General features: G+C 42.7%; 2 protein-coding genes across 4 annotated transcripts in view; one reads left to right on the top strand and one right to left on the bottom strand.

Moving 5' to 3' along the window:
• The window catches only part of pwwp2a (PWWP domain containing 2A), an 18,161-nt gene extending 1,575 nt beyond the window's left edge, over nt 1–16,586 (top strand). The window contains exons 2-3 of one of the 3 annotated variants that reach the window (XM_079650245.1): nt 13,474–15,012; nt 15,076–16,586. In XM_079650245.1, coding sequence (XP_079506371.1) covers nt 13,474–15,012; nt 15,076–15,490 — 1,954 coding nt within the window. In that variant the 3' untranslated portion in view covers nt 15,491–16,586. Of the gene's footprint in view, nt 1–13,473 lie in introns of all 3 variants that reach the window. The other 2 variants (XM_079650246.1, XM_079650244.1) reach the window with 2 other exon arrangements.
• Nucleotides 132–2,814, bottom strand: LOC307020342 (uncharacterized protein; the record flags this gene model as incomplete). Its single annotated transcript, XM_079651634.1, has 2 exons — nt 1,276–2,814; nt 132–757 (listed from the first exon to the last, which is right to left on the bottom strand). The coding sequence occupies exons 1-2, from the start codon at nt 1,931–1,933 to the stop codon at nt 132–134; spliced, it is 1,284 nt and encodes a 427-aa protein (XP_079507760.1). The 5' UTR covers nt 1,934–2,814.
• Nucleotides 16,587–18,894: the final 2,308 nt, after the last annotated feature.

Here is an 18,894-nt window from a genome sequence, read left to right as displayed (position 1 = left end):
GCTTCCTCTCTCGAACACCCGTCTTTCTCAGCAGCTCATCTGTCTTGGCACCAAACCTGCATGTTTTTGCTGTTCCATTCACTAGATAAGAGCCCAGGTCCTCCATGATGTTGTATGCAGACACTGCTGTGTTACGATGGGTTCCTTCTAGGATAGTCAGAGCTGTCATCAGTTTGGAGCAGCCTTCTGCGATGAAGGTTAGCTTCACAGTGAGGGCCTGCATCTTTTCCTCTGTTTCTAGCAGGCTGAGGATGTGTGTGCTGCTTGGGCTGATGAATTTTCTTCCAACAAAAATTCTCTGTACAGATGAACATGCTCTGCGTGGTACTGCACTGCTCAAACCAGCTATTCCATCTGGAGCCCACTGATTCAGGAGGAGCCTTGGTGTGCACAAACTCCTTGTTGATGAGGAAGCTCACCCATCTTCTCTTTCTAGCAGGCTTCCTGCAGAAGACAGATCTCATCGCTGCCACAAGTGATGCAGCATCAGAGAAGTATCTGTAGTGCTGCCAGGTCTCACCCACCAGATTTATGATATGGCAGAGGCACGTTACATGGACACTGTTGGGCATCACTCCTTTTAGAATCTCCCTGTATGCCTTCAGACAGTAGGAGGCATTATCTGTGACCACTGCCCAGACATCATTCAGTTCCAGATTATTGCTGTGGAAGGAGCGTATGATGGCTTGGGCAACTGTTGAGTGGTTGCATCGATCCATGAAAATTACATCCACCAGATAGTACTGGTTTTCAACACCTGCAATGAAAGATAACACAAGCAAAAGATTATTATATTTAAGCCAAAATAATATTGTGACAAAATAAAAATGCACAAAATAAAAATACACATTTCAAGTGTAAACAATAAACAATAGATACAGCTAGCTACTGACATTATCACAATGTCAGTAGCTAGCTGTAGTATCTATTCTATTGTGATGAAATACAGTAATGCATAATTTATGCACCTTTAGTTTATTTAGTTCATAAAGGACAGTGTGCACTGACAATCATTTGCATTAAAAAAATAGACTGGTGCACCAGATTTAGCAAGGAGCTATAATTTCCATCTATAGTCCTAAATGTAGGACTACTGTACATAGCTATTTAATCACAATAGTGTCATTGATTAGCCTCGCCCTCTAGCTGTATCTATTGTGATCACCAGGCAGAGATCATCGTCATCACACTTTGCATGCTGACAATGCACACTGCAGCATGTAAAAAAAATTAGGATATTTAAACGACATGTTAATAGGCTGTTCATTAGCTCACCAATGACGATGTTTAGAACACTGCAGTCCCTGGTATCGGTCGTCTCGTCAACGACCACCGACAACTTCTTCCCACGGATTTTCTCCAAAACAGCCGTTATATGTTGGTCAAACACACGGGGCAGATGGATTTGACGAAGGGCTGTTTCGTTCTCGGGCAGCGCTCCTCCCTGCTTGCAGTGCTTAACTAGAAATGGTCGCAGCTTCTTCAGCTTTGCTAAAGGGATGTCTGACTCGGCGCAAACAGCTACAAAGTCCTGCACAAACTCTCGTCTTGAATCTGCTGACGAGGTACTTGCTGTAATTGTAGTTTGAAGTGCAGGTGTGTTTTGGGAAGCACAGTGTTTTCCCTTGTTTCTGACATGGCTTTTCGAGACTAAATGATCGTCGCACGTATTTTTGCGGGTCCAATCCACGGTATGTTGACAATATTTACAAAATAACTTATCGCCGGAGGCATAAAAATCATTCGGATACTGCTGTGCTCTGAATTGAGGGTTTAGTGTGGAATTTCGTAGCTTTTTAGATGATGATGTTGATACCGAAGCAGCTACACGCTTGGACATTGCTGTGTTGTTGTGAAGCAGTGTGGAGGTGACGTGTGCGTTGTAACACGTGTTAGCGTCCCGGTCATTTTTGCTTTGCACCAAACGTTCCATCGTTCTCCCGAAAACGGAATTTCAGTCCAAATTATGGCAAATTCTGCAATATTCCACGTTTTACAGTTGATTCCATTTTTATTGGTCAATTCCGCGATTCCGTCCGCGATTCCGTGAACGCGGATTTCATATGGCTCTAGGCCAGTGGATCTAAGGTGGGGTCAGCACAGAGGTCAAGAGAACCCAGACAACGGATGACCAAGAAACTAGTGACTTGCTGAATTCATATTTGAGGGATCTGTGAAGAACAGCAGCTGCTCTACTGGTGTTTAGTACACCAGCCATTGAGGGTGGACATGTTTCCTACCACTTAGGTTTCAAATCATTGTGTTAATTATTATTGTAAAGCATTTGAACATTCTTTTGTGTCACATGCTCATTATTAAGTTGATGTATAACTGTATAGTATCTTCATTATTTAAAATATAAGGTGACTAAAAATGGCAACCGTATTTTCAGTTTTGGCAACCAAAAGCTGATGCCTGGTTGCCTGGCAACCACTTTTAAAAGTTAGCGTTGAGCCCTGAACTATATTAAATAGATTGAAATATTTGTTTACATAGATGACCAAACCGTTTGAGTCCCACTGAGATAACTTAGATTACCACAAATTTAAATGATTGGTTTAAACGGCATAATAATAAGGACCATCGTCAGTTCTGTGATTCTCCAGAACACACATGTGATGATATTAGGGTCGTGCAGAGTGAGATGAGATTAGTGTGTGTGTGTGTGTGTGTGTGTGTGTGTGTGTGTGTGTGTGTGTGTGTGTGTGTGTGTGTGTGTGTGTGTGTGTGTGTGTGTGTGTGTGTGTGTGTGTGTGTGTGTGTGTGTGTGTGTGTGTGTGTGTGTGTGTGTGTGTGTGTGTGTGTGTGTGTGTGTGTGTGTGTGTGTAAGCCGATATTCTGTGGGGTCGGGGGGGCCTTGGATCCTTGTCACCTTTTTCATACCTGATGAGTTTGCATCCCTGAGCTATACTCTGATTACATACAGGTGAGATACTCTGATTACATACAGGTATACTCTGATTACATACAGGTGAGATGCTCTGATTACATACAGCTATACTCTGATTACTTACAGGTATACTCTGATTACATACAGGTATACTCTGATTACTTACAGGTATACTCTGATTACATACAGGTGAGATGCTCTGATTACATACAGCTATACTCTGATTACTTACAGGTATACTCTGATTACTTACAGGTATACTCTGATTACATACAGGTGAGATACTCTGATTACATACAGGTATACTCTGATTACATACAGGTATACTCTGATTACATACAGGTATACTCTGATTACATACAGCTATACTCTGATTATATACAGGTATACTCTGATTACATACAGCTATACTCTGATTACATACAGCTATACTCTGATTATATACAGGTATACTCTGATTACATACAGGTGAGATGCTCTGATTACATACAGCTATACTCTGATTACTTACAGGTATACTCTGATTACATACAGGTGAGATGCTCTGATTACATACAGCTATACTCTGATTACTTACAGCTATACTCTGATTACATACAGGTATACTCTGATTACATACAGCTATACTCTGATTACTTACAGGTATACTCTGATTACATACAGGTATACTCTGATTACATACAGCTATACTCTGATTACATACAGCTATACTCTGATTACATACAGGTGAGATACTCTGATTACATACAGGTGAGATACTCTGATTACATACAGGTATACTCTGATTACATACAGCTATACTCTGATTACATACAGCTATACTCTGATTACATACATGTGAGATACTCTGATTACATACAGCTATACTCTGATTACTTACAGGTATACTCTGATTACTTACAGGTGAGATACTCTGATTACATACAGGTATACTCTGATTACATACAGGTATACTCTGATTACATACAGGTGAGATACTCTGATTACATACAGGTGAGATACTCTGATTACATACAGGTATACTCTGATTACTTACAGGTATACTCTGATTACATACAGCTATACTCTGATTACTTACAGGTATACTCTGATTACTTACAGCTATACTCTGATTACATACAGGTATACTCTGATTACATACAGGTGAGATACTCTGATTACATACAGGTGAGATACTCTGATTACATACAGGTGAGATACTCTGATTACTTACAGCTATACTCTGATTACATACAGGTGAGATACTCTGATTACATACAGCTATACTCTGATTACTTACAGGTGAGATACTCTGATTACATACAGGTATTCTCTGATTACTTACAGCTATACTCTGATTACATACAGGTATACTCTGATTACATACAGGTATACTCTGATTACATACAGCTATACTCTGATTACATACAGGTGAGATACTCTGATTACATACATGTATACTCTGATTACATACAGGTATACTCTGATTACTTACAGGTATACTCTGATTACATACAGGTGAGATACTCTGATTACTTACAGCTATACTCTGATTACATACAGGTGAGATACTCTGATTACATACAGCTATACTCTGATTACATACAGGTATACTCTGATTACTTACAGCTATACTCTGATTACTTACAGGTATACTCTGATTACATACAGCTATACTCTGATTACTTACAGGTATACTCTGATTACTTACAGCCAGGGATGTAACGATACCAAAAACTCACGGTACGATAATATCGCGATAACAAGTCCACGGTACGGTATTTATCGCGATATTGAATAATAAAGGGAAGGGGAAAAAAAATCATAATTCTTTTTTTCAATAAAACATTTTTTTACTCGGAAAATGTTTCTTTATTACATAATAAATCTGATTTTTACAGCCTTTTTGTAGGATAGCAGTATTTTAAAGTGTCAAAAACAAAGTGACAGTAACAGACTGGAACAAGAAAACCAGTGTTTTTGTACCTACTGGTACTACCAAACAAAGTAAGCATTTTCTTTGTGCCACTGCATCTCACAAATAAACAAGGACATTTAATAATCAGACCCTGCAATAAAATAAATCAAGTTTCACTTTAGTTTTTCAAGTAACTCAACTCAAACTCACTAGTCACTCACTCAGCATCATCAGACAGGTTTTTAGGAATATGAGAATGTCCACATTTCCAGGTATTGATAAGCTGGGATGTTTGGGCATTTACAATATCCCCTGCTCTGGAAACAACTCTCTCGCTTGGTACTGATGTTGCTGGGACACCAGTGGTCGCGTTAACCGAATATTTTATTTAACAATGACGGAAAAATCTGAAAGCAGTCTGTCATTTTGACAGATTAGAACAAACTCGGAACAGCAACAACGTTTCCCCGCAGCGAGGCTCTGGTGTTATGCCGTGTTATGCATGCCCTCCAAAAGGAAATGATATAGTTCCCAAACCGTACTTTGCCGTACAGATCAATACATGTCTGGGAGGTTTTGCTTCACGCTGTGCGCGTCCCGCGAGGTGCATGCACACACGGCATAACACCGCCCCCCCCCCCCCACCGTTGACAGTTCACGAGCATGCTCCATCGTGATATGTTCAGACCCGACGGGTAATAAGGGATTTTGACGGATATTTTACGATCCTGTCTGTCAAAATGACGGACAGCGAAAAAGTCTAACGCCAGGCTTATTGACATGGTGAGATATAACTATATGGTTGGTACTTGTCAATGTCTCTAGGTGTGTAAATGTAGCCCTGTAAATACGATGTCCTTTTGTGTTATCTGTTGTTTTATTTTCATGTTGTAACCTACTTGCTGCCATGTTGGACAGGTCTCTCTTGAAAAAGAGATCGATGATCTCAATGGGACCACCTGGTTAAATAAAGGTTTAAAATTTTTTTTTTTTTTTTTTAAATCGCGGTAGATTTTGTCAGTCTCACGACGGTATTGGGAAGTTTATTTACCGCGATACCGCGATATTCGGTATATCGTTACATCCCTACTTACAGCTATACTCTGATTACTTACAGGTATACTCTGATTACATACAGCTATACTCTGATTACTTACAGCTATACTCTGATTACATACAGGTATACTCTGATTACATACAGGTATACTCTGATTACATACAGGTATACTCTGATTACATACAGCTATACTCTGATTACTTACATGTATACTCTGATTACTTACAGGTATACTCTGATTACATACAGGTATACTCTGATTACATACAGCTATACTCTGATTACTTACAGCTATACTCTGATTACTTACAGGTATACTCTGATTACATACAGCTATACTCTGATTACATACAGCTATACTCTGATTACTTACAGCTATACTCTGATTACTTACAGGTATACTCTGATTACATACAGGTATACTCTGATTACATACAGCTATACTCTGATTACTTACAGCTATACTCTGATTACATACAGGTATACTCTGATTACATACAGCTATACTCTGATTACTTACATGTATACTCTGATTACTTACAGCTATACTCTGATTACATACAGCTATACTCTGATTACTTACAGGTATACTCTGATTACATACAGGTATACTCTGATTACATACAGCTATACTCTGATTACTTACATGTATACTCTGATTACTTACAGGTATACTCTGATTACATACAGGTATACTCTGATTACATACAGCTATACTCTGATTACTTACATGTATACTCTGATTACTTACAGCTATACTCTGATTACATACAGCTATACTTTGATTACATACAGGTATACTCTGATTACATACAGGTATACTCTGATTACATACAGGTATACTCTGATTACTTACAGCTATACTCTGATTACTTACAGCTATACTCTGATTACTTACAGGTGAGATACTCTGATTACATACAGGTATACTCTGATTACATACAGGTATACTCTGATTACTTACAGCTATACTCTGATTACATACAGGTATACTCTGATTACTTACAGCTATACTCTGATTACATACAGGTATACTCTGATTACTTACAGCTATACTCTGATTACTTACATGTATACTCTGATTACTTACAGGTATACTCTGATTACATACAGCTATACTCTGATTACTTACATGTATACTCTGATTACTTACAGCTATACTCTGATTACATACAGGTATACTCTGATTACATACAGGTATACTCTGATTACATACAGGTATACTCTGATTACTTACAGGTGAGATACTCTGATTACATACAGGTATACTCTGATTACATACAGGTATACTCTGATTACTTACAGCTATACTCTGATTACATACAGCTATACTCTGATTACTTACAGGTGAGATACTCTGATTACATACAGGTATACTCTGATTACATACAGGTATACTCTGATTACTTACAGCTATACTCTGATTACATACAGGTATACTCTGATTACTTACAGCTATACTCTGATTACTTACAGGTATACTCTGATTACATACAGCTATACTCTGATTACTTACAGGTGAGATACTCTGATTACATACAGGTATACTCTGATTACATACAGGTATACTCTGATTACATACAGGTATACTCTGATTACTTACAGCTATACTCTGATTACATACAGGTATACTCTGATTACATACAGCTATACTCTGATTACATACAGCTATACTCTGATTACTTACAGGTGAGATACTCTGATTACATACAGGTATACTCTGATTACATACAGGTATACTCTGATTACATACAGGTATACTCTGATTACATACAGCTATACTCTGATTACATACAGCTATACTCTGATTACATACAGGTATACTCTGATTACTTACAGCTATACTCTGATTACTTACAGCTATACTCTGATTACATACAGCTATACTCTGATTACATACAGGTATACTCTGATTACATTCAGCTATACTCGGACTACTTACAGCTATACTCTGATTACTTACAGCTATACTCTGATTACATACAGCTATACTCTGATTACATACAGGTATACTCTGATTACATTCAGCTATACTCGGACTACTTACAGCTATACTCTGATTACTTACAGCTATACTCTGATTACATACAGCTATACTCTGATTACATACAGGTATACTCTGATTACATTCAGCTATACTCGGACTACTTACAGCTATACTCTGATTACTTACAGCTATACTCTGATTACTTACAGCTATACTCTGATTACATACAGGTATACTCTGATTACTTACAGGTATACTCTGATTACATACAGGTATACTCTGATTACATACAGGTGAGATACTCTGATTACATACAGGTATACTCTGATTACTTACAGGTATACTCTGATTACATACAGCTATACTCTGATTACTTACAGCTATACTCTGATTACATACAGGTATACTCTGATTACATACAGGTGAGATACTCTGATTACATACAGGTATACTCTGATTACTTACAGCTATACTCTGATTACATACAGGTAGGGATGGGTATCGTTAGGATTTTACCTGTACTGCTTATCGGAATTGGTATTTTTCGATACTCTTATCAATACTTTTCAATAATTTGGTGCTCAAAATGATAGACCTGAATACAAGATGTGAAGATTAAACAGTCATTTGATTGTAATTTTCTTGCAGAAATAACCGTGTAACTTATACATTAGCTTCTCAGAAGCAGACACAAATAAATCAAATAACTTAAAGGGGCCTGGCTCGCCCTGTCATGCTCTTTGGGGTTTTCCAGACAGAGGATGTAAAGAGGCATTTAAAAAAAAAAATGTTTACATTTGTAAATCAGTTCCATCTTCATCCAGACATTTCAAACTGACAACCAGCTCGACAAGAGATCCTTAAAACATTGTCCTACAGTGACATCGTGCAAAACTGTGATATGAAGACATTGGTCAAAAGGCTAAGATGGCAAAAAGATAAAGGCGAGAACGTATATTATTCTGGATTGTACTTTTAAATCATCACAAAATAAATGATGTGCTGAACTGAAACACGTCAACATGTGTCTGAAGGTTTAAACATAGAACAAAGTATTTGAGCTTAAAATGTAAATTCCTAGTAAACGACCAACAATTGCTGAACCATACATTGAAACGTTGACCTTTAACAACATTTAAATGCAGTTTTCCAATAAACAATGACATCTGTAAGTTTAACTGGTTTATAAAGCATTCAATGAAAGACCAAACTATTATAGGTGTAGGAGCTCACGTTAATACACTGTCAGTGTTAATAAACTAAAAAAAGACAAGGTGATGTGCCTGCAAGACTGCACTCAGGTAAACAAAACATATTACCCGTGCGCAGCAGCTAACCTGCCTGCGAGCCTTTGCTCAGGTCACATTTACACACGGCGCGGCTGAAGCCCGCTAGCACTATTAGCGCTAGCAGTATCGCTTGCACCGTTTTAGATTCATTGAGTGTCTCGGTTGCAGATGCTTCATTAAGTTGCTTGTGTTACCCCTTTACAAGCAACTCATTGAGTACATAGATTGCACCTTGCACTATCGCCAATACATTTTTAAAGTGCTCCCAGACCTTCGATCGCTTCACTCTGTCCGCCATGCCTGCGGGAGCCTCACAACAATAAGAGCGCTGTTGAGAGAGATGACGAGTGGCATTTACAGTGGCCAATCAGAGGGGTAAAGTTAAACTAAGGAAGTAGACGTAACACATACCGATAGCAGCACCGTCTGTGCAACGGCTTAACGGTATATCGATACCGTCCAATCAAATACCGGTATTGACTTAGTACCGGTTCTCGGTACCCATCCCTACTGAAGACCGATTCAAAATGGAGTTGTTTGAGACGTAATGTAGAGTCTCAGACGTAATGTAGAGTTTGAGACGTAATGTAGAGTCTGAGACGTAATGTAGAGTCTGAGACGTAATGTAGAGTCTCAGACGTAATGTAGAGTCTGAGACGTAATGTAGAGTCTGAGACGTAATGTAGAGTCTGAGACGTAATGTAGAGTCTGAGACGTAATGTAGAGTTTGAGACGTAATGTAGAGTCTGAGACGTAATGTAGAGTCTGAGACGTAATGTAGAGTCTGAGACGTAATGTAGAGTCTGAGACGTAATGTAGAGTTTGAGACGTAATGTAGAGTTTGAGACGTAATGTAGAGTCTGAGACGTAATGTAGAGTCTGAGACGTAATGTAGAGTCTGAGACGTAATGTAGAGTTTGAGACGTAATGTAGAGTCTGAGACGTAATGTAGAGTCTGAGACGTAATGTAGAGTTTCAGACGTAATGTAGAGTTTCAGACGTAATGTAGAGTCTGAGACGTAATGTAGAGTCTGAGACGTAATGTAGAGTTTCAGACGTAATGTAGAGTTTCAGACGTAATGTAGAGTCTGAGACGTAATGTAGAGTCTGAGACGTAATGTAGAGTCTGAGACGTAATGTAGAGTGAGACGTAATGTAGAGTCTGAGACGTAATGTAGAGTGTGAGACGTAATGTAGAGTGTGAGACGTAATGTAGAGTGTGAGACGTAATGTAGAGTCTGAGACGTAATGTAGAGTGTGAGACGTAATGTAGAGTTTGAGACGTAATGTAGATTCTGAGACGTAATGTAGAGTGAGACGTAATGTAGAGTCTGAGACGTAATGTAGAGTGAGACGTAATGTAGAGTTTGAGACGTAATGTAGAGTCTGAGACGTAATGTAGAGTCTGAGACGTAATGTAGAGTTTGAGACGTAATGTAGAGTCTGAGACGTAATGTAGAGTTTGAGACGTAATGTAGAGTCTGAGACGTAATGTAGAGTCTGAGACGTAATGTAGAGTTTGAGACGTAATGTAGAGTTTGAGACGTAATGTAGAGTCTGAGACGTAATGTAGAATTTGAGACGTAATGTAGAGTCTGAGACGTAATGTAGAGTCTGAGACGTAATGTAGAGTCTGAGACGTAATGTAGAGTCTGAGACGTAATGTAGAGTCTGAGACGTAATGTAGAGTCTGAGACGTAATGTAGAGTCTGAGACGTAATGTAGAGTCTGAGACGTAATGTAGAGTCTGAGACGTAATGTAGAGTTTGAGACGTAATGTAGAGTTTGAGACGTAATGTAGAGTCTGAGACGTAATGTAGAGTCTGAGACGTAATGTAGAGTCTGAGACGTAATGTAGAGTCTGAGACGTAATGTAGAGTGAGACGTAATGTAGAGTCTGAGACGTAATGTAGAGTGTGAGACGTAATGTAGAGTTTGAGACGTAATGTAGATTCTGAGACGTAATGTAGAGTGAGACGTAATGTAGAGTCTGAGACGTAATGTAGAGTGAGACGTAATGTAGAGTCTGAGACGTAATGTAGAGTGTGAGACGTAATGTAGAGTGTGAGACGTAGTGTAGAGTGTGAGACGTAATGTAGAGTCTGAGACGTAATGTAGAGTGTGAGACGTAATGTAGAGTTTGAGACGTAATGTAGATTCTGAGACGTAATGTAGAGTGAGACGTAATGTAGAGTCTGAGACGTAATGTAGAGTGAGACGTAATGTAGAGTTTGAGACGTAATGTAGAGTTTGAGACGTAATGTAGAGTCTGAGACGTAATGTAGAGTCTGAGACGTAATGTAGAGTCTGAGACGTAATGTAGAGTCTGAGACGTAATGTAGAGTTTGAGACGTAATGTAGAGTCTGAGACGTAATGTAGAGTCTGAGACGTAATGTAGAGTCTGAGACGTAATGTAGAGTTTGAGACGTAATGTAGAGTTTCAGACGTAATGTAGAGTCTGAGACGTAATGTAGAGTCTGAGACGTAATGTAGAGTGAGACGTAATGTAGAGTCTGAGACGTAATGTAGAGTGTGAGACGTAATGTAGAGTGTGAGACGTAATGTAGAGGTTGAGACGTAATGTAGAGTCTGAGACGTAATGTAGAGTGAGACGTAATGTAGAGTGAGACGTAATGTAGAGTCTGAGACGTAATGTAGAGTCTGAGACGTAATGTAGAGTCTGAGACGTAATGTAGAGTCTGAGACGTAATGTAGAGTTTGAGACGTAATGTAGAGTCTGAGACGTAATGTAGAGTCTGAGACGTAATGTAGAGTCTGAGACGTAATGTAGAGTTTGAGACGTAATGTAGAGTCTGAGACGTAATGTAGAGTCTGAGACGTAATGTAGAGTCTGATACGTAATGTAGAGTTTGAGACGTAATGTAGAGTCTGAGACGTAATGTAGAGTCTGAGACGTAATGTAGAGTTTGAGACGTAATGTAGAGTCTGAGACGTAATGTAGAGTCTGAGACGTAATGTAGAGTCTGATACGTAATGTAGAGTTTGAGACGTAATGTAGAGTCTGAGACGTAATGTAGAGTCTGAGACGTAATGTAGAGTGAGACGTAATGTAGAGTTTGAGAGAGTTTGAGACGTAATGTAGAGTCTGAGACGTAATGTAGAGTTTGAGACGTAATGTAGAGTCTGAGACGTAATGTAGAGTTTGAGACGTAATGTAGAGTCTGAGACGTAATGTAGAGTCTGAGACGTAATGTAGAGTCTGAGACGTAATGTAGAGTCTGAGACGTAATGTAGAGTTCGAGACGTAATGTAGAGTTTGAGACGTAATGTAGAGTTTGAGACGTAATGTAGAATCTGAGACGTAATGTAGAGTCTGAGACGTAATGTAGAGTCTGAGACGTAATGTAGAGTCTGAGACGTAATGTAGAGTTTGAGAGAGTTTGAGACGTAATGTAGAGTCTGAGACGTAATGTAGAGTTTGAGACGTAATGTAGAGCCTGAGACGTAATGTAGAGTTTGAGACGTAATGTAGAGTCTGAGACGTAATGTAGAGTTTGAGACGTAATGTAGAGTCTGAGACGTAATGTAGAGGTTGAGACGTAATGTAGAGTCTGAGACGTAATGTAGAGTGAGACGTAATGTAGAGTGAGACGTAATGTAGAGTGAGACGTAATGTAGAGTCTGAGACGTAATGTAGAGTCTGAGACGTAATGTAGAGTGAGACGTAATGTAGAGTCTGAGACGTAATGTAGAGTGAGACGTAATGTAGAGTTTGAGACGTAATGTAGAGTCTGAGACGTAATGTAGAGTCTGAGACGTAATGTAGAGTCTGAGACGTAATGTAGAGTCTGATACGTAATGTAGAGTCTGAGACGTAATGTAGAGCCTGAGACGTAATGTAGAGTGTCAGACGTAATGTAGAGCCTGAGACGTAATGTAGAGTCTGAGACGTAATGTAGAGTCTGAGACGTAATGTAGAGCCTGAGACGTAATGTAGAGTCTGAGACGTAATGTAGAGGTTGAGACGTAATGTAGAGTTTGAGACGTAATGTAGAGTCTGAGACGTAATGTAGAGTGAGACGTAATGTAGAGTTTGAGACGTAATGTAGAGTCTGAGACGTAATGTAGAGTGAGACGTAATGTAGAGTTTGAGACGTAATGTAGAGTCTGAGACGTAATGTAGAGTTTGAGACGTCATGTAGAGTCTGAGACGTCATGTAGAGTCTGAGACGTAATGTAGAGTCTGAGACGTAATGTAGAGTTTCAGTGGGTCAATCATAGAATGTCCTTATCGCAATGTGGTTACATGTTGGTGTCGCCCTCTGTTTGAGTCGCTAAGGTTCTCACGATCTGTTGGAGTCTTTAAGGTTCTCATGTTGTGTTTGTTGCAGGTTCGGACCGTACGGGATCCCCATCACCGTGCTCCCCCGGAGAGACGATAGGGTTAGTCGCCCTCTGATGATATCACTGCCTGACGTGGACGCATCCACCAAACAGGAAGAGGTTTCGTCCCCTCCCCCCCCAAGGTCCAAACTGCCGCCGCTGTTCCAGGAGGGGGCTCCTTACCCCCCCCCTCTGTTCCTCAGGGACACCTACAACCAGGCTTTACCTCAGCCCCTGCTGCGGAAGATTCGCCGTCCTAAGAGGCGCTACCGCTGCGAGGAGCCCACCTCCATCATGAACGCCATTAAGCTCCGCCCCCGCCAGGTGCTCTGCGACAAGTGCAAAGGTGTGGTGGGGGGGGGCAGGGAGTCCCGCAGGGGCCCCGTGGAGCTGAAGGAGGAGGCATCGCGGCGGCGGAGAGCTGCTGAAGGACCTGTTTCTGCTGAGGTCAAACGGCTGAGAGGGGACGACAGACGGCCCCCTAACGACAGACGGCCCCCTGACGACAGACGGCCTCCCTCAGGGATCCACGTATCGTCTTCAGGCCTCCCCACCTCCTCCCGGGTCCTGAGGGGCGGAGCCTCCGGCCGCCTGTGTTTGAACTCTAAGAAAGCCCCCCCCTCCAGGGGCCCGGCTGCCGACGTCTCCAAAGCCCGGCAGAACCTGAAGAAAGACCAGGAGCAGGACCAAGACCAGGAGCAGCCCTGCAGGAAGGCAGTGACCCGGGCCTCCTCCCTGCAGAACCAGAGGGTCCACTTCACCCGGCGGCTGCAGAGCACTCCCCCCTCACTACCGCCCAGGATGCGGCTCAAACCTCAAAGGTATCGAACAGACGACCAGGTGCCCCCCCCCTCCCAGAACCAGCCCCCCCCTTCCCCCCCCAAACTGATCTCCCGCCCCCCCCCCAACAAACCCATTATAAGCCCCACCCCCACAACTCCCCCTCCCTTCAGCACAGCTCCTCCCCTGGAGCCCCTCCTCTGTGAGGCCCTGTGTCCCCCCCGCTGCTCCTCCCCCCCCTCAGAGTGCAGCTCCACAGAGACCTTTGACCTCCCCCCCCCTGGACCCGCTTTGTTAGACCCGCTTTGCCCCCTCTCCTCCTCCCCTAGAGCCAATGAGACACCAGCTGACGGTGAGGATGAGGGGGGGGATCTGAAGAGGAGGCGTAAGTCCTCTATATCCCCTCCCCCGGTGGAGGAAGAGGAGGGTGAAATGAAGAGGAGGCGTAAGTCTACCCACCCTCCCCCGGTGGAGGGTGAGGAAGAGGAGGGTGAGATGAAGAGTAGGCGTAAGTCCTCCACGTCCCCTCAGCCGATGGAGGTTGAGGAAGAGGAGGGTGAGATGAAGAGTAGGCGTAAGTCCTCCACGTCCCCTCCCCCAGTGGAGGGTGAGGAAGAGGAGGGTGGGATGAAGAGGAGGCGTAAGTCGTCGCCCCCTCCCCTGTTGGAGGGTGAGGAAGAGGAGGGTGAGATGAAGAGGAGGTGTAAGTCCTCCACGTCCCCTCCCCCGGTGGAGGGTGAGGAAGAGGAGGGTGAGATGAAGAGGAGGCGTAAGTCGTCCCCTCCTCCCCCGGTGGAGGGTGAGGAAGAGGAGGGTGAGATGAAGAGGAGGCGTAAGTCGTCCACCTCTTCCTCCTCCTCCTCCTCCTCTTCCTCCCCCCCGGTGTTCTCTAAGCCCGTCTCGAAGGTGCTCCTCCCCGACGGGCGCTCGCTGTGTTTGGGCGACATCGTTTGGGCGAAGATCTCTGGGTTCCCCTGGTGGCCGGCGAGGGTACTGAGCATCACGGTGTCTCGCCGCAGTGACACAGGGCTGGCTGTCCGTCAGGAGGCCAGGGTGTCGTGGTTCGGCTCCCCCACCACCTCCTTCCTCCCCCTCACCCAGCTGTCTCCCTTCCTGGAGAGCTTCCAGTGTCGCTTTGACAGGAAGAGGAAGGGTCCGTACCGCCGGGCCATTGCTGAGGCCGCCAGCGCCGCCAAGCAGCTGACTCCCGAAGTCCGGGCGCTGCTCACTCAGTTCGAGACGTAGCATCCCCCCGACTCTAAACAACTACCCCCTACACAACTACCCCCTACACAACTACCCCCCGACACAACTACTCCCCCACACAACTACCCCCCCACACAACTACTCCCCCACACAACTACCCCCCACACAACTACCCCCCACACAACTACCCCCCTACTCTAAACAACGACCCCCGACTCTAAACAACTACCCCCCAACACAACTACCCCCCGACTATGAACAACTACCCCCCGACACAACTACCCCCCAACACAACTACCCCCCGACTCTAAACACGAGTACCCCACGACAAGAAAAACAACTACCCCCCGACTCTAAACACAACCACCCCCGACTCTAAACACAACTACCCCCCGACAAGAAACACAACTACCCCCCGACTCTAAACACAACCACCCCCGACTCTAAACACAACTAACCCCCGACTCTAAACATGACTACCCCCGACAAGAAACACAACTACCCCCACAACAGGAGGGCCTCCCCCCTCATGTACCTGTCTGTCACACTGCTTCCTGTTCAGTGGGCAGTGGGCGGGGCTTCTCGTGTGGGTGGGGCCTCCATCTCAGGTGTCAGTCAGTGGCAGAGTTTAATGAGGCACTGTCCAGGTGCATCATGGGAAACAAGGTCTGGTGTGTCATGTGTATTATTAGTCCTGGAGGGGCAGCTGATTGGCTGGCAGCACGATGATGTCACACATTTACATATGTAATGATAACACTAATTAAGATGGAGGGGTATGTAAACATTTAGAGAATAATGTGGACTGTTAAGGGGGGATTAATCTCAAAGTGAGTCTTTACCTTATTGCTGCGTTCTGATTGGACGCTGCACGGTGTGAAACGCTGTCACTTCTGTTTCTCCTCCTGAAAGTTAAACTGTGAAACGTGTTGTCCAAGCTGAGGCTGGGGGGCCCTCAGGGGCCGCACAGGTAGGCCTTACTGAGCGTTAGAGGCTGATGAAGACGAGGAGGACGAAGGTTTCCTGTCTGTTTGCAGATCAGAGACACTGTGGGACAGACGGAGACGTTGGACTTGATTAAAGCCGCTGTATGTTTTTCTGATGTTTTAAATCTATTAAAAACTGTCAAAATCAACCCTTCTTCTTCTGTGGTGCTTTCGCTGTCAGACAGGTTTCTCACCTGCAAACAGATGATGGTAAACGCTCCTGCTCTTCCACACTTCAGAGCAGTAAAACTATTAAAGGAAATACATTTATTTATATTATGGTATTTATTGGCTGTCTCTCTCTCTGCAGCGCGACGCTGACGAGCTGCTGACAATCCTGCGCTGTGATTGGCTGAGAGGCGGGGTCACGTGGACATCCACTTTTGATAACAATAATATATTTAAGAGTTATATTTATAAAAAGCTTTTATCAATGAGGTTTCCATGGAGACCAACATGTTTCAATGTCCAATCAGCATTCAGATCATTAATCAGTTTCCTGTCCATCCTGCAGGGGGCAGCAACGAGTCAAAACCAGAACCTGAACGCAGCTTCACAAGCCACTGTTAGCTTAGAAAAAAGACTGGCAGCAGAGGGAAACTGATAGCATAGCTTAGCACAAAGACTGGCAGCAGAGGGAACGTGATAGCATAGCTTAGCACAAAGACTGGAAACGGAGAGAAACTGAGCATAGCTTAGCACAATGACTGGCATCAGAGATAAACTGTTAGCATGGCCAAGCACAATGACTGGCATCAGAAGGAAACTGGTAGCTTAGCACAAAGACTGGCATCAGAAGGAAAATGGTAGCTTAGCACAAAGACTGGCATCAGAAGGAAACTGGTAGCTTAGCACAAAGACTGGCATCAGAGGGAAACTGATAGCATAGCTTAGCACAAAGACTGGCAGCGGAGGGAAACTGATAGCATAGCTTAGCACAATGACTGGCAGCGGAGGGAAACTGATAGCATAGCTTAGCACAATGACTGGCAGCGGAGGGAAACTGATAGCATAGCTTAGCACAAAGACTGGCAGCGGAGGGAAACTGATAGCATAGCTTAGCACAATGACTGGCATCATAGATAAACTGTTAGCATAGCTTAGCACAAAGACTGGCATCAGAAGGAAACTGGTAGCTTAGCACAAAGACTGGCATCAGAGGGAAACTGATAGCATAGCTTAGCACAAAGACTGGCAGCAGAAGGAAACTGATAGCATAGCTTAGCACAAAGACTGGAATCAGAGGGAAACTGATAGCATAGCTTAGCACAATGACTGGCATCATAGATAAACTGTTAGCATAGCTTAGCACAAAGACTGGCATCAGAAGGAAACTGGTAGCTTAGCACAAAGACTGGCAGCAGAAGGAAACTGATAGCATAGCTTAGCACAAAGACTGGAATCAGAGGGAAACTGATAGCATAGCTTAGCACAAAGACTGGCAGCAGAGGGAAACTGATAGCTTAGCACAAAGACTGGCAGCAGAGGGAAACTGATAGCTTACCACAAAGACTGGAAACGGAGAGAAACCGGATATTTGTTTTAAAGGTTAATTAAAATGATAGGACTGATTTCAATTTGAAATCGTAATGGCTTCATTTAATCTGACCTCCACCAGACGTCAGTAAATAAAATATATAAACATTAACTATGAACGGTGACTTCGCTCCTGCAGGTCTTTAAAGGTTTAATATGTATTTCTCTGATCTGAACATTATGCAACTGTAACAGATATAATAATGATTATAAGTATTACTGTAAAGTGTACAGACTGCAGAGGATTCAAAATAAACAGCATGTGTTAAAACAGTTTGGTTATTAGATTATTGACCAGAATATTGACTCTTTAAAGTAGAGACACTACATACTGATATACACCTGAACATCAGCAGGAGAGGACTCTTTAAAGTAGAGACAATACATACTGATATACACCTGAACATCAGCAGGAGAGGACTCTTTAAAGTAGAGAGTACATACTGATATACACCTGAACATCAGCAGGAGAGGACTCTTTAAAGTAGAGACACTACATACTGATATACACCTGAACATCAGCAGGAGAGGACTCTTTAAAGTAGAGACACTACATACTGATATACACCTGAACATCAGCAGGAGAGGACTCTTTAAAGTAGAGACACTACATACTGATATACACCTGAACATCAGCAGGAGAGGACTCTTTAAAGTAGAGACACTACATACTGATATACACCTGAACATCAGCAGGAGAGGACTCTTTAAAGTAGAGACACTACATACTGATATACACCTGAACATCAGCAGGAGAGGACTCTTTAAAGTAGAGACACTACATACTGATATACACCTGAACATCAATAGGAGGACTCTTTAAAGTAGAGACACTACATACTGATATACACCTGAACATCAGCAGGAGAGGACTCTTTAAAGTAGAGACACTACATACTGATATACACCTGAACATCAGCA

The sequence above is a fragment of the Notothenia rossii genome (assembly GCF_949606895.1).
Source record: "Notothenia rossii genome assembly, chromosome: 9".
NCBI classification, from domain to species: Eukaryota; Metazoa; Chordata; class Actinopteri; order Perciformes; family Nototheniidae; genus Notothenia; species Notothenia rossii.
This window is presented reverse-complemented; position numbering and strand designations above follow the sequence as displayed.